Consider the following 17,380-nt stretch of genomic DNA (forward strand, 5'->3'; position numbering starts at 1 on the left):
ACAAGGGGCACCTGGCTGGCTCAGTCAGTGCAGCAGGCAACTCTTGATCTCAGGGTCGTGAGTTCCAGCCCCACATTGGGCATGGAGCCTACTTCAAATTAAAACAAAACAAAACAAAACAAAATAGAGATAGACAAAGGTTAACAAAGGCTAGAAAACTTAGACTACTCTGTCCTAGTTACAGTTGCTCTACCTTCAAAACTTAGTGGCATAAAACAACCACTTTTCAATGTTCGCAATCAGGAAACTGCACGAGGTACAGCGGTGTGGCTCGTCTTTACTCCAAGATGTCTGGTGCCTCAGCTGGGAAGACGTAGGTTCCGGGAGGACTTAAGGCTAAGGATGACTCACCAGCTGAGGGCTGGTAGCAGAGAGGCTTCTTCACATGTGTGACACTTCATTTTGAGCCAGGCTGTTGGCTAGAGCACCTAACATGGTCTTTTCCTATGGTCTTTCCATGTGGGCCAGTTTGGTTTTTCCCATAGCCTAGTAGCTAAATTCCAAGGGTTAGCATCCAAGAGAACAAGACAGATGTGCATTGATTTTCATGATCTAGCCGTAGAAGTCATGTAAAGGACCACAGAGGCTCAAAAGGAGGCAACCTAGACTCTGCCAGCTCTGCGGGAGTTTCGCAGTAACCCTGTGAAGAGAACAAGTGGGATAGGAACTATTGCGGCCATCTTTGGAAACTACCAACTGCCGCAATCACAAACTAAAGCTATTTACTGACATCAGACAAGGAAGAATTTAAGGACAAAGAAGGATGTTTCACAATGATCAAAGGTGTGGTTCACCAGGAAGGTGTAATCATTTAAAATTTCTATGATCTGGGGTGCCTGGGTGGCTCAGTCAGTTAAGCCTCCAACTCTTGATTTCAGCTCAGGTCATGAAATCAAACCCTGCATTGAGCTTCATGCTCAGCAAGGAGTCTACTTGAGAGTCTCTCTCTCCCTCTCCCTCTGGCCCTACCCCCACTCATGCTTGCTTGCTCTCTCTAAAATAATAAATCTTTTTAAAATAAATAAATAAAATTTCTATGATCTAATAATGTAGCCTTTAAAATGTATAAAGCAAAAAATTGACAGAACTAAAGAAAAAATAAAATCCACAATCTTAGTCAAACATAAAATTTTTAAAAAAACAACCTCAGCAACTGATAGTATGAGGCAAAAAAAAAAATCATTAAGAATATAGGAAGGGGGTGCCTGGGTGGCTCAATCAGTTAAGCGCCTGACCCTTGATTTCAACTCAGGTCATGATCTCAGGGTCATGAGTCTGAGCCCCACATGGGGTTCCCCGCTCAGTGGGGAGTCTGCTTCTCTCCCTCTGCCCCTCCTCCTGCACTCATACACTCTCTCTCTCCCCCCTTTCTCTAAAATGAGTAAATAAATCTTAAAAAAAAGAATTTAGGAAGTTTGAACAAAACAATAAACAATATTAACCTAGTTGGCATTTATAGAACGTGTACCCAACAAGTGCAGGATACACATTCTTATCACATGCGCACGGAACATTTATCAAAATAGATCATGTACTGGCCATACATGTGCCAACAAATTTTTAGATTTGTTATATGCTTGAAATCATATAAAATATGTTCTTTGACCTTGGGGGAATGAAGCTAGAAATCAATAAAAGCAAAAATATATGATCGAAATTCTAACTAAAACCACAATTCAATACTACTACATACTCACCAGACCATCTAAAATTAAAAACCGATGGTAGCATCTATAAATGAGGATGTAAAATAATCAGAACTCCATTCATAGTTGGGAAGAGCATAAATTAGTACAACCACTTGGAAATCTCTTTCATAGTATCTACTAAAGCTCAACACATGCCTGTCCTGTAACCCGACACATACTTAACAGAAACAAGGACATTTGTGCACAAGAAGAGAAGACCTAGAATGTTTCTGTAGCTAACAGCCATTAAGGGTACAGAATGTGTATACAGTATGATGAGCTGTCCGGTTAACGGTAGGCTGGATAAATGAAGTCTGGTATATGTATATATTTTTAAATGCTGCCCTAAGGAATACACATTTCTATTAAGTGCTTATCATGTTGGTGTGATTGAGGTTCTTGGATTATTGGCTGGGGAAGGCAGACCATGAGCACTGGTTGTGAAGGTGAGAAATGGGTCACTGCAAGGGGAGGCAGGAGACAGGGAAGGCCAACTCTGCTGGTTTCCCAGTTCCACATAGTTGGCCGGCCACATACAGGACAGAAGCATTTGTTTGTAATAGAGAAGTGCCGATGGTATTCAGTCCTTAGTGCCTGCCTCATTCCTGGGCAAAAACAGGCTCAGCCTGAAAGCCCCTCTTACATGTGGATGCGCTGAGCTTTTCCACGGTCCCACATACAGAGCTAATTTCCTCCAGGTTCTCAGGGACGCCTGTTGGTTTTGATGCTCTTCTTGGTTTGTGTACGTTCGTTAGGAATTGGTTTTTGAACCTGATCCCAAATCAGCTGGCTAGCCCTTTGCAGAAATTTTCAAGGGAGGCAAACACAGTGACACTTGATGGGCTGCCCCTTCCTACAATGATCATCATAAAACCTGGAGCATAAACTGTTAGAGCTGCACTGGCTTTGAGTTATCGTTCGGTCAATCCCACTGCATTACAGACCAGGCCTAAACCAGCTCAGATGAATGAGCCTATAGTATCTTTAAAAATGAAAAGGCAGGGGCACCTGAGTAGTTTCGTCAGTTAAGTGTTTGCCTTTGGCTCAGGTCATGATCTCAAAGTTGTGAAAACGAGTCCTGCGTGGGGCTCCTTGCTCAGCCCGGAGCCTGCTTCTCCCTCTCCCTCTGCCCCTCCCCTCACTTGTGCGCTCTCTCTCTCTCTCTGATAAATAAATAAAATCTTAAAAAAAAAAAGTGAAAAGGCAACCCACAGACCAGAAGAAAAATTTGCAAATCACGTATCTGATAAAGAACTTGTATCCAGAATATATTTTTAAAAACCTCTCAAAACCCAATAAAAAATAAACAAGCAACCCAATTTAAAAATGGACAAAAGACTTGAATAGATAGTTCACCAGAGATGGTATGTGGATGGCAAATAAGCACATGAAAAGATCCTCAAAATCTTTAGTCATTAGGGGAATGCGAATTAAAACCACCTTGAGATGCGATTACCTACCTATTAGAATATCTAAAATTAAAAAGATTGACCATACCAAATATTGGTGAGAATGTGGAGTACCTGGAATCCCACAGCTGGTGGAAATGTAAAATGGTCCAACCATTTTATAAACTTCTTTAAAAAGTTAAACATACACCTGCTTAAACGGACACCTACACCTGTATGATCTAGTCATTCTACTCCAGGGTATTTACTCAAGAGAAATGAAAGCCTACGTCCATGCAAAGACTTGTACATGAATGTTCAGAGCAACCTTATTCGTAATAGCCTAGAAACAACCCAAATGTCCATCAACCAGTGAATGGATAAATACACTGTGGTAAATTTATACGCCGGAATACTAGCCAGCAGGAATAAAAGGAACAAATTATTGGTTCATACAACAACATGGATGAATCTCAACATAACTATGCTAAATAAAAGCAGTCAGACAAAAAAAGAGTGCATACCATATGATTCAATTTATATAAAATTCCAGAAAACGCAAATGACTCTGTATAGTGACAGAAAGCAGACCCGTGGTTGCGGGGGGAGTCCCGGGGCTGTGGGAGCGCCCAGGGGGGCTTACAAAGGGGCATGAGGAAACTTTGGAGGGTCAGAGGTAAGTTCGCACCCTTGACTGTGGTGATGGCTTCCCAGCTGTATATGTAAGTCGAATGTTAACCGCTCTGTACGCTTCAAATATGTGCCGTTTGTATAACAATTACACCTCAAAAAGCTGTGCTTTTCTGAAAGCTACGAAAGGGGAAATAAAACTCTTCTAGGAGGCAGTGTCATGCTGTGGAAAGAACTTGAATGGCATAATTGAGGCCAAGATCAAAGTCAGGTCTGCTCTCCCACTTACTAGCTATGAGAGCTTGCTTAAGTTACTTAATCATGAAATTGGAATTCCAGTTTACCCAGTGGTAGAAATTAAATAATATAATATAACGTATGTTGTTTATAGTATATGATCTATGATGTAGAACATACATTGTTTAATGTATATAAAGTTGTATATATATATATACATATATACATATATATATGTATATAAAGGCATATTAGGTATTGATAAATGGTGGCTCTCTTTCCTTTTCCTTCCAGAGAAAGATATCTGATGGTAACTCAGGATGTCAAGAAAGTTTTGTTTAACCAGAGACCCACCCACTCTAGTTAAAATGCCATGTTTCTCTCATTCTGCTCTAAGCAAATACTGTATTCCAAGCAACTGATCATCACCATTGCCATTGGTCTCCAGCCTGAACAGTTCCCTCTGTACTTAATTTGTGCCTGAAATTCCAGCCTTCTTGTTTTATCTCTTTAGTTAAAGGCTTGAGCATTTTAAAAATTAAATATACACTGAGTCAGCAAATACCCCACCAGCCACTGTCAGTCCCGGTTTCCTAAGGCTACTGTAAGAAATTACCACAAACGGAGTTGCTGAAAAACAACACAGATATATTCCCTCACAGTTTTAGAGGCTGAAAGTCTGAAATTAAGGTGTTGGCAGGGACAGTTTCCCTCTGAAGGCGTTAGGAGGGCTTCCTTGCCTCTCCCAGCTTCTGGCGGCTTCCAGGAGTTTCTTGGCTGGGGCTGTGTCCCTCCAACCCCTCTGCCTCCATCTTCACATGTCTTTTCTTCTCTCTCTTCTCTATGTGTCCTCCTCAAGGACATTTGCCATTGGTCTTAGGGCCCATCCTAACACAGGATGATCTCATCTCAAGATCCTTTACTTAATTACATCTGCCAAGATTCTTTTTCCAAATCAAATTGCATTCACAGGTTCTGGGAGACACACCTTTTTGGGGTGCCACCATTCAACCCACGACAGCCCCAGATCCAGCCCCTGGGAGACATAACTACTCTTTCCTATGGAACCAAGATAGGACCTTGCCAAGTCTATCCCGGGCCGCAGACAGTCACTGCCAGTCACCCAGAGCTGGTTCAGGGACGAAGTCTGCTTGCTGCACTGACAGGTGTCTTAACATTTCCAACCTCATCAGTAGATGGCATCCTGGGGTGCATTAAGAACCTGAGAAAGGGGAATAGACAGTGGATAGAGGTGTCACATCTTCATTTTTGCCTGACTTAGGCACTGACCTCAAATGCCTTAAATTCAAACCCGTGTCTGTGAATCATTCTCTCTGGAAGAAAACCTTCGGCTAGAGATTCATCCGTCTCCCAGCGAGACAAATTTCCCTAGGTAATTTATGAGTTAACGCTAAAATTTAAAACCTCCTGTCCAACGGGGCAACTTGGTGGGGCTTTGCCTGTATCTATCATCTCCGTCAGACCTCCCCGCTTAACCAAATGAGCAACAGTCTAAGAAATCAGTGTGTTGTGCCATGAACCAAGCTCAAGGCAGGCCCTCCCCTCCCTTACCAGGAGACTGCAGCCCCCCAAGCCCTCTCCTGCAGGTGATCTGGAGCCCACCTCTGCCGCTCCTCTTCCTCCTTAGCTATGACCAATTTTCTTTTCCTTTCCAAATGAAGGATCAGACTTCTTTATCCTTCTCTTGTTCTGATTTGGAGAATGTTTCTCTGTTTTCGTTTATCTCTTTCTGAGTTAAAATTCATTTCTTGCTTTGGCTTTCTGGATCTGAAATTGTTAAGCCTTTGCAGTTTCTAGAGCTCCTTGATTATCTGCTCAGGCCAGGTCTCGTGATAGCATTTTCCCCTCCACCTTCAGTGAAGCTCCTTAACTATGTTGTGCCTAACGTTTCCTACAGGGAGGTCTCCGTGGCTGGTAGCGGCAGGCGGGACTGGGTCATGCAGTGTCAGGTCTGAGTGTCCTTGGGAAATGGCTACTCCTAGCTACCCTTTCCCTTTTATATTTCTTTTTCCGTGAAGATTTTTCCAGCTTTCACAAAGCCTGCCAGAAGCAGCTTGCTATAAATCAATTTTCTTTAGTTTACTGACTTCTCTCCTTCTTTGGAACCTGAACTTTGCCTGTGTGGTCACTTTCTCTGAAGTGAATGAATGCTTAGAAGAAACTCAGAAATCTGTTCCTTTTTTTGCAAAAGCCAAATCAAGACAGACACCCCTTCCTGGGCCACTGCCTCCACTTCATTTCCAAGGGACTCCTTGAAATGAAGTGATCAGCTGGCAAGGGGTCTAGGTTGACGGACCCGGTCTGTGCCTTGACAACCTGGCAATTGGTTTAAAGCAGTGGGTTTCAAACTTTGGTGACTGTAATCCAGGGTAGGACGTGCCATTTACAGCTCAACTCAGAACATACATTCAGGTCTGTCTAAATAAAAAAAAAATAGGTTTAACAAAATTATACTCATCTTAAAATGGATGGTACTAGTCTACTCTCTTTTTTTCTTTCTCTTTCTCCCTCCCTCCCTCCCCCTCTCCTCCCGTCCCTTCCCCTTCCTTCCTTCCTTCCTTCCTTCCTTCCTTCCCTCCTTCTTTTTCCAGATGCTGGGCAGGGCCCATTGAATTGATTTTATGATACACTAATGGGTCACAGTCTGCAATTTTGAAAAACACAGGTTTAAAGAAAATGGCACCAGTCTCCTGCTCTTCGTTAGGAAGTCCATCAAACTCTGCTTTATTGTTTCTCTTTCAAATCACCCTCAAGGCTTTTTAGCTGCTGCTTTGTGATCCTGTGATGAGGTGTATATCGATCCTAGATTCTCTCCTTCCCTGCCTGTCTCTTTGAACAACCAGCCCTTGCTGCTTTCCAATCAGGGTGTGAGTGTCATTTCACTCTGTCTCAGGTCTGTGGGTGGAGGGACAGACGTGGTCATAAATCAAAACCTCTCGGGCCACACTGTCTCACTGACCTTGCAAATATAAACAGGGCCAGTGGTTCAGGTCTCGCTTTGCTTCCTCCTTTCTTTCCCTGCAGGCCTGCTTCTCCATGGAAAACACAGGAAACACTTCTGGATGCCTAAACTTTGTTCTCCACTGGGTCCTTTTTGGGTCCCACCCCTACAATTGACTTAGTAAACCGCATCCGTGGCAAAACAATTTAGGACTGTTAGCTTTACATCTCCTTTTCCCTTAGCAGTTGATTCATAATGTACATCCTAGACTCAACACTGTAATGCTGAGCTCAGTTTACTGTTGTTCACATGCTTGCGTCAGCAGCCAAGAAGAGATATATCATGGGGCTGGGGAGAGAATCTGTTTTTCACACCCCTCTTTTAAAAGCACCAGCTTATGAAAAGTGTCCTGGGTAGAGTCTTCAGGAGTCTCCTATTCACTGACTCATTAGCTGAAGTTCAATCTTGACCATGCACAAGAAGGGAGGATGTTTCTCTGTCATTTCTATTTTCAGATTTCAATTTCAAATTCTCCCCGATCAAGCCCACAGCCTCAGAGTTCAGGTATATTTAGGACAGATTCTCAGTTCCCTGTATTTGTCATGTGAAACCAAATCCACACCATCTGAAGTCAATGTGTTGAGGGAAAATGGCCTGATCATGGGCTCGCCGATCCTTCCAGGCAGGGATCCAGGTGACATGGGCAGGTGAGTTCCTCCCAAGCCTTTCCACACACCTACCAGGCAAGGGCTCCTCCTCTATCCCTTTTCAGTTCGTGCCCATTGTTTGGAATACTGAGTACAGATGTGAGAAAGCCTCCTCCAAGTGCAGAGCCGCGGAGGCCTGCAGAGAAACAGAAAACCGACCTGTGGGAGACATGAGGGGCTGTGCCTGAAGAAAGCCCCTCTCAGCCCCATGGACCGCAGGGGTTCTCCACTAATTCCCTGCTCAGGGTTTTGCTTCGATCTCCCCCCCTCCCCGCCCAACCTCATTTTACATAATACTGACCCTTAATAAACAAAATGATTGTTTTACTAATAATAGTATAAATAAAAAATAATAGTATAAATAATATTATTTATAAATAAAAGAACAAAACTCCCTTAATAAATATTGTTTATTTATGAGGATGTCGCTCACATTTACATAAAATGTGAGGTTCTAACTCTAGTTTTGTGAAATGTTGCTAGTTTAAAACGGCAACTGCCCTGAAACCTGGGCCCCTGTGCCCACAGGGTCTGGTGGTGGCAGGGTTTGCTCTCACACTGGTGTTACTTTGCTGTTACTTCCCGACTGCAGCAAATCTGGGTCATTCGCTGATATTTATTAGGTTCTGTAGCACTATTAGGGAGAAGAGTGCCTTAGCATTTGCTCAAATCTCACTTCTTAGCCCTTAGTGCCTGTTACCTGTTGCTGCATAACAAATTTACCCCGAAACCTAAGGACCTAAGGCAGTGATTTTAGTTTGCTCCCCTCGTTGTGGGTTAGGAGTCTGGACAGGAGTCCACTGGGCAGCTCGTCTGTGTGGTGTCAGCTGGGGTGGCTTGCCAGGGGGAGGAACCACGTCTAAGAGACGCATCTACGCGGCCGGCTATGGGCTGGGAGCTCGGCAGGAACAGTTGACCGATGGCTTTTTTGGCTTCGTGGTCTTGAGGTAATAGGACTTCTTTTTTTTTTTTAAGATTTTTTATTTATTTGACAGAGAGAGACACAGCGAGAGAGGGAACACAAGCAGGGGGAGTGGGAGAGGGAGAAGCAGGCTTCCCGCTGAGCAGGGAGCCCGATGCGGGACTCGATCCCAGGACCCTGGGATCATGACCTGAGTTGAAGGCAGACGCTTAACGACTGAGCCACCCAGGCGCCCGAGGTAGTTAGGACTTCTTACAGGACAGCTCAGGGCTCCCAAAGAGAGAGCCACGAGAACCAGACTGAGGCTCAGACTGCCCCAGCGTCCCTTTTACCATATTCTATTGGTGAAAGCAGTCACAGAGACCAGCCAGCTTCAAGGCAAGCGTGAGGAGTATCACAGACCTGGGGCCACCTTTAATCTACCCTAAGAAAAATTGCTAAGGGTCCAACACCGGCCTCCGAGATTGTATCCAACTTGGCCTCACAAGGGCTGAGAGTGAGCATGAACAGAACATAGTTAGGACCCTGGTTTTGCTTCTGGGCTTGCTACTGGTATCCCAGTAAAATGATGAGCAAGTAGCAAATACTTGATAAATACCTGTTGCTAATTGTTGGAACTGCTATATCACCTTAAATATGGTACTATACTGAGGACCAGTTCAGTCAGTCAGTGAATCAGAAAATCCCTATTAAGCATTTACTTGGTACATTGTGCTCAGTGCTGGGAACACAAGTCTTTTTTTTTTTTTTTTTTTTTAAAGATTTTATTTATTTATTTGACAGAGAGAGACACAGCGAGAGAGGGAACACAAGCAGGGGGAGTGGGAGATGGAGAGGGAGAAGCAGGCTTCCCGCAGAGCAGGGAGCCCGATGTGGGGCTCGATCCCAGGACCCTGGGATCATGACCTGAGCCGAAGGCAGATGCTTAACGACTGAGCCACCCAGGCACCCGGGGAACTCAAGTCTTCAAAGCACCAGCCATGGTCCCTTGCTCATAGAGGGTATGGTTTACATTAGGTCATTTTATTTACCCCTGTATCGCCAGCCCATGGAGGGTGATCAGGCAGACTGAGATCAGATGGAATGGATGGTAGGTGGACAGATTTATTTGATAAATACAGGAGATGGGTATTTATCAATGATTTCCTAAATAAAAGGAAAATTGCATCTGCTAGAAGCACCATAAAGGAAAGGCATATGGTGTAATGAGAGGCGGAGATCAGGGAGAAGTGATGATTGAACTGAGATCTGAAAGATAGATGCAGTGGAAAAAACTGAGCATCTAGGCAGTGGAAATGGGCTTCTGCAAAGTCCCAGGGCAGAAGGAAGCTTGGTGAGGATGGGAAGCCAAAAGAAGTTTAGCGTCCTAGAAAGGAGTGAGCCGGAGGGGAGCCAGTGCAAGCTGAGGCTGGAAAGGAGAAAGAGGCCAGAGACGGCAGGGCCCTGGAGACCATTGGGTTTGCTCCCCAAGATGGTATGTGGACACCTTGCCCAGTACCTGGCAAATTCCATCCATTTATCCATCCATCTGTCTGTCCATCCATCTACCCATCTGTCCACCTACCATCCATTCCATCTGATCTCAGTCTGCCTGATCACCCTCCATGGGCTGGCGATACAGGGGTAAATAAAATGACCTAATGTGTGCCTTTACAGAGCTCATGCCCACCCCCACCAGGTGTTCCACTCTTTACTACCTTCACCAAATAATGAGACCTCTCCAGTTCCAACATGCAAGGATGAATATCCCACACACTTCACCCTTAATCCACCCCCACCCCCACTGTCATACTTACTTAAAAATGCATTTCTTGAGTACTTAGAGTACTAGAGGAGTACTTGGTCTAGAATGGGAATCCAACACAACACTTCTTGGAAATCCCTCAGGAACTACCAACAATAATTCTGCATTGTGCTGTCCTGCATGGGCAAGTCTAGCCACATCCTGGGTAGAGTCATAGGCTATTCCTTTCTTTTGGCGAAGATATTTCTTTCTCCATAGCCTTGCTAGCCCTGAGCACACCATTCTCCCAAGGGAGGACTCTCGTGTAGATTTCTACTATGAGAAAATTGTCTGCTAATCAATTCAACTAAACTTACCTCTGCTCAAGTTAGCTCCATTCAGTTCAGCTGGACTCAGCACAACTCAACCCAGTCCATCCATCCATCTCTTCATCCATCCATGCTTTCAACAAGTATTTTTGAAGTACTTTTCTGTGTCAAAGTCTATGTTGGGCTTGGGGATCCACCAATCGACTAGCCTCCTCGGTCTAATCTAAATGGTGTATTGTGGTGGAGAGAAGATTGGACTTTGAGCAGGATTGCCCTATGTTTGCATCCTAGTCCTTCCTCTTATTTACTGCCTTGGGGAATTTCATGAGCTTATCTGGGCCAGTTTCCTCATCTTAAAGCAGGAATAATAATACCTACTGGTGGAATTTTGTCAAGATTAAATTCATAGAAGGCGCTCAAAAATGGTATCCATTCCAAATGCAATGGATGAAAATAAACCAATGAACATCACTGGGAAGTTTCTAAATACGGCAAACCAAAGGATCCTATGGGTTTTCATAAAGATAAAATAAGTCAGTTACAAGGATCAGGAAACACATGGACGTCAGACATTTAAAAGCAAAAAGACAGTAAAACAGAGGTTCTGGTCCTGGGTAAGATGGCAAACACACCTATCACTCTCTCATGGATTGCCTTTATAAAACCTGAACAGAAGGATACAGCAACTGTTTGAAGACTCTGAAAAGTAAATAGTAGCAGGCAGATTGAGGAAGACAGAATTCAAAGTACAACCAAACCAGAAATGTGAGTATCCTTTTTTTCCCTGGAATACCCAGTTGTGACTTAAAGCAGTGTGACAGCAAATAGCAACAACGGCCTGAAGTGCCTAAAAAATGGAATATTATTCAACAACAAATTATTGATTAATGCAATACAATAGATGACCTGTAGATGCGTTTTGCTAAGTGAAATAAGCCATATCCAAAAGACTGTGATATGATTTAATTTATATGACATTCTAGAAAAAGCCACACTGTAGAGACAGAAGACAGATCAGTGATTGGCAGGGGATGAGGTTCAGGGAGGGGTTGACTATAAAGGGGTAGCATATGGGAACTTTTGTGATGGGAAAAATACATGGTATCCATTAAGTCCTCTCACTTTTTCTTTAACTTCTTTGGACCTAAAGGAAAGACTAAGCAAAAAAACGACCCAAACTCACCCCAACACAGGGAAAAGAGATGAACCCACTAGTGGGGCAGAGGGGGGGCACCAACCGTGATACTGTGGTCTTACCCCTTGTTTCTGCCCCGATTCACCATGTCCCTCGTATCCCTTTGGACGTCTCTGCTGGATTATTTCTGGAAAATTGCCTTGAAATTTACCTAAGTTACTTGATTGCATCCTGGGCTCAGGCTGAACCTTGATTTCTTGTGTTCAGAATCAGGACTGTGCATTTGAGCACCTCCACGTCCCTGTGCCAGCCCATCATTCTGAGCCCATTCTCTTTCCAACAGGGCAAAGATACGGGGCAGGGAGGGCAGCCCATCATTCTGAGCCCATTCTGAGCCCATTCTCTTTCCAACAGGGCAAAGATATGGGGCATGGACGGAATGGTGGCAGCCTACCCAGCCCACCAGTCCATCAGAACCTCAGGAACAGCATATTTAGGGACATCCTATAGTACTGATAACAGAGGGGCAACAACAGGGGCAAGAGGGAAAAAATGATCAGCAGTACATCCAAGGGTGGGAACCCAATAGAGAAAGTGAAATCACATCAGGGTGAGTTCTCCCCAACCACAGACATATGCTTTTCCCTCCAGAGCCTAGACTACCATGTCATTAAACATCAGTTCCCATTAAGTGTCAACTCTGGTCTGAAAACAGGTGGCAAATGAGTCACAGTGTTGGGCATTCTCAGGTTCCCTAAACTGAGGAAGGCATTCCCTTTATCTCTCGTGGTCCACTGTGCCTAAAATCAGGTCCAGGTTTCTTGTCTAAAAAGAATGCCTCCCATTTAGATGCTGCCCAGAGTCCTCTCACACAGATATTCTCTTCTCTTAGGTACTCGGTGGTATCAGATGCAGAAACAGAAAGCATTTTCATGGAGCCCATACACCTCTCTTCAGCTGTTGCAGCTAAACAGATCATCAATGAAGGTAATGCCATTGGAAGGTGGGTGGGAGCAGGGAGAGTCCATAATTCATCTGGGGACCCTTGGAAAGGGCCCACTGGAAGAGGTCAGCGTGCTTCTCAGGTGCTGCCCATCACATTTAAGAGGAGCAGATCCAAAGAAGGCAATTCTGCCAACACAACTCATCATCAACCTTCATGAGACAGAGGTTGAAATTATTATGTACCAGTGTGAATAATTCTCTTGAGTCAGCAACCGGAGAGGCAGTTCCAATCTGCTCCTATGGCCTCCCATTCAGTTTTTCAGTTAATCTCAGCGATCCTCGGGTGGCTTATACTAGAGACACAGACCTGAAAGCCCAAGAAATGACCAGAAGCACCCAGAGAGTTCTGTTCAAAGGGATATCTAGATTTAGATCTGCATTTCCACTAGTGTTTGAAGATGGTTTTCAATCTGAATTATGTATGAGGAGGAGGGGGGGAAAGGTAGAGTGGGGAGATAGGTTAATACGCACACTGTAAATGTTGGAACAGAAAACATACTATGTATTTCATTCAAGGATATTCATTGTGATTGGATGGATTTTTTTTTAAATCAATTTTGGGCAAATTTCTTTTCTCCTCCCTTTGCCCTGGGTGTGTCTGTTACCCCTGTGGGGGGGGGTTGGATATAGCAGCAGTTACTGACTTCATTTGGCATCCCCTGCTGGTGGCCATGATCCCTTCCCTGGCCCTTAGCTGTGAGAACCACACATGCTGCTCCTTCTCCATGTAATCCCAGGTCTTTCTCAGTCCCCAGGCCGTTTGGGTTCCCACAGGGTCCCTGAGGACACCTAGATCTCCTGTCCACCTTATGAGGAGCCAGAAATTCCATTTGCTGGTGCTTGTGGTATGGGCATCCTCAGAGGCCCCATCTTCTCAAGGAGCTCTCAAGTTTTTTTCTATTTTATTTTCCTTCCCTACCTGGGGTCTCTCTTCCCTCCCTCCAAGCCAGGCCTAAGTGGCTTCACCCAGTCTAGATCTCTCTAAACTGATCCCAGCACCACCCTAGCTCTGGAAGTTCTTTTTTCCTCCTATGTGTTTGGGAACTTCCCTCGCCTTCCAGCCTGCAACATCCCTGCTCTGTGTTTTACTCTCTGGACCTCTCTCCATGCTTGGGTTCTATAAGTGAACATCCAGCTTTAGGAGCTGTGAGAAAACCATTTCCTCTCTTTGAAAACTTCACTTTCAAGCCTATAGAATGCTATGGATATGTCTACAGGACATTGCACATGTAGATTGAAATCTAAAGCTAAGCAATGCCTTTTTTTTTTTTAAATTCTAGGTTTTTATCTACTCTCCCCTTGTCTGGGGCATTAAGCCTAAGTTTCCTTAGTCTTAGTGGCTGACAGGTGGTGGGGGAAGAAAAAATATATGACAGAGAAAGGAAGATGGACCAGGTGATATTTCAAAACATTGCCCTCCTCACTAGTGATCAGAGGGATAAAAACGTGTGTTGAAGAACTCTTCATTTTCATGAAAGTCTGTATATGCCACACATCTGAAAGAGCTTAGAGGAGAAATGTGTAGGCTTGGCTTTCTTCCGAAGAAACCTTAGGTAGTAGAAATAAATGGGAGGAGTTGATGCGGGGAGGGCGGTAGAGTTGAAACAGGCTGAGGGGTGGGCCGGAGACCTCAGGACCTCCAGAGCCGTCCAGGAGCTGCCGGTAGAGAGGAGGGGCTGCAACATTTGTTTCTAAACTGGAAAGGGGAAAGTCAAGACAACAGCCAGCCATATAAATAGCTGAGGAAGACAGTGCTGTATATTTTAATGAGGCATCAGAGTGTTTTATCTTTTACATGTAGTAAAGGAGAGATGTCTCAGTTAGGAGAAGGAGGGAGGGAGAGGGGCTTTTGCATTTGCTAGGTAGGATCCCAGGAGAGCCAGGGGAGAAGACTGAGTGGTAGAGAGAAGAGGAACGCTTCATCTATTTTTAAACAAAATAGAGCTCTGGGACTGCAGGGCTTTTCTTCTTTCTGCTCTTGAAACGGAGATCAGAGAACATTTAGAGTGGAGATCTGATGCAGGGATATGGGGGCCCAGTCAAGTGGTTCAGAAAAGGGGAAAGAGAGAGAAGAGCTGCAGGGAAAGGGGAAACGGAGTGCTCAGTGCTGGGTAGAACCCAGAACTCCCAGGACCCGCAGAGCTTGAGCAGCAAGCCAGGCTCACAGACACCTGTTCGTCCCATGAAGGGCTGGGCCGAATCTATTTGCCAAATGTGGCTGTGCTCTCCACCCATCAGGGGAAGAGGTAGTGCCCGCCCGAGGTTATGGCCAACACAGGCCATACTCCTTGCTTACTTTTTCCCTTCTCTCTGTTCAGTGTTTTTGGCTCCTAAGTAGTAGGGTTTTGCCCTCCACTATTCTTGTATACCTTCTCAGAGAAAGAAATACCTTACTTTTCCCCCAAATTTGATCATTGGGAACAGAAATATTAGGAGGAAATAAAGTTTCACTGGAGATATGGGTGAATAGATTTTGAATTCATTTGGTTTGGTTTGGTTTTTTAAGATTTTATTTATTTTTCAGAGAGAGAGCACAAGCAGGGGGAGTGACAGGCAGAGGGAGAAGCAGGCTCCCGGCTGAGCAAGGAGCCCAATGCTGGACTCGATCCCAGGACCCTGGGATCATGACCTGAGTGGAAGGCAGATGCCTAACTGACTGAGCCACCCAGGCATCCCTTGAATTCATTTGGAATCTGAGCTTTTCTGAACTGTTGGCAGAAAGGCCCAGAATGCTGTTTGGGGACTAACAGGGGAGTTCACGGCAAATCTTTGCCGCCTGCCAGAAAGTGCGGGACTGAGACTCACAGGTGCTTATATTCCAGTGGGGAGAAGCAGACAATAAATGAAATAAACAAGTAAATTAAATGTGTATGCGAAAGTGATCTGGCAAAATTCTGAAAGTTTTACTTTTCCCAAGTTATCTGCATTCCGCATGAAAGGAGTCAAACTAATTATGTTTTGAAAGAATGCCATTGATTCATTTGGTAAATGCTTCTAGTTTATGTGGAGCACTGTGGGAGCTGTAGGTGTGAATCAGACATACGCCAGGTACTTAAGGACCTTGGTCTAAGTAATTATCAGCCAGCTTTAGAAAAATACAGGAGGGAGTAAGGGAAACCCGTGTCCCTTCACCTATCTACCTATACGACTGCTGGTCCTGACCACAAGGATCCAGGCCAACGCAGGGCCCACCTGGACCTTCATTAAGTCCTTCCTGGTATTTCAGCCCATGCCCAGAGTCCTAGCAGCATCTGACCTCAAATGCCTTAAATTCTCCTGAGGAACAGGGAGGGCCATGGTATTCTAACTCTCTAATGGGAGTGCTGCCTGTCTTCTCTAGAATTCAAGCCACGGGGAATCAGAGCGGAGGCAGAACGTCCAGGCGTGCTGGAGTCAGCCGAGCAGCTGCTGGTGGAGGACCTGTACAACCGTGTTAGGGAGAAGATGGATGACACCAGCCTATACAATACGCCCTGCGTCCTGGATTTACAGCGGGCCTTGGTCCAAGACCGCCAGGAGACCCCCTGGAATGAGGTGGATGAGGTCTGGCCCAATGTCTTCATAGCAGAGAAGTGAGTCTGACTGCGGCAGGTCATGACCCTCTGTCCTACCCTCTCAGCGCCTGAGAGAGATGAAACTCCCCCCGCTTTGAGCAAAGTCCCCAAGAGCTCCATCCAGCAAATTGAGGTTATCTGATGGGACATTTGGAGCCAGTGATGATACTGACTTTTATATGTATTACCAACCAATGAAAACTTGTACAATATAGTAAGAGGATAAATAGGTTACAAATTATATATATATATAATATAATGCTAATTGAACAATGTACTGATGTGTGTGTATGCACTTCTGCATAGACAACAATTAGACACAATGTGATAAAATGGTGACGATATTCTCTAGTAGATGGTTCTACAGGTGATTTTTTATTTTCTTCTTTAGGTTTCTTTTGAATTGTACAGATTTCCTAGAGTAAACATTTATTGTTTTCATAATCAAAAAAAAATGTTATTTTTAAAAAGTCTGTGAGTGGTTTTCAAAACAAAACGCGAAACCATTCACTCAGGTCCTATTCCTTCAGGATCTTGTCCATGTATAATTGGCACCAATAGGCTAGGTTGTGAAATTAATTTTTGCTGCTCCATGGGCGACTTAATGAGATATTATCCCTGTGTAATTACTCATATATGCAGAAGCAAAGCAGGGAATTTGGGGCCCCCATGGCAGCAGGCAGTCGGGAAGATCACTTTGGACGGTGGGGCTCCTACTCCACTAGGAGTAATGAGTTGCCCAGAACCTGGTTCTCGGATCTGGGCACCAAGTCCTAAGTGATCTCTAGCTAAGCTCTGTAGACCTGGAAACATTCCCATCGTGCTCACCAGGGACCCCAGACACCTGCAGATACCCTGGCTTCTGCTCCTTCTTTGGTAACCTAAGGTCTTCAGGACCTCTTCGAATGAAACTCCTCTTACTTTGCTGCAGCAAAAAGAGCTCTGAACTAGAAACCAAAAACACCTGTCCTTGTTCAGTCTTTTTTTCTTTTAGTCTTGGGAAGTCATAAAACCTCTCAGGTTCATTTTTATAATCTTCGAATGGGAATAAAAATAGTTGCCCTGTCTACCTCTTGAGATTATGATTAGGGATAAAGTTA

The 17,380-nt window shown here is 44.6% G+C and overlaps 1 protein-coding gene across 1 annotated transcript in view; it reads left to right on the top strand.

The window, feature by feature from the left end:
- Window positions 1–17,380, top strand: part of STYXL2 (serine/threonine/tyrosine interacting like 2) — a 30,241-nt gene that overhangs the window by 3,521 nt on the left and 9,340 nt on the right. Inside the window, exons 3-4 of the mRNA XM_036076741.2 lie at window positions 12,614–12,708; window positions 16,067–16,298. Of these exons, the coding sequence (XP_035932634.1) occupies window positions 12,614–12,708; window positions 16,067–16,298 (327 nt within the window). The remainder of the gene's footprint in view (window positions 1–12,613; window positions 12,709–16,066; window positions 16,299–17,380) is intronic.

This window comes from Halichoerus grypus, chromosome 7 (assembly GCF_964656455.1).
Source record: "Halichoerus grypus chromosome 7, mHalGry1.hap1.1, whole genome shotgun sequence".
Taxonomy (NCBI): Eukaryota; Metazoa; Chordata; class Mammalia; order Carnivora; family Phocidae; genus Halichoerus; species Halichoerus grypus.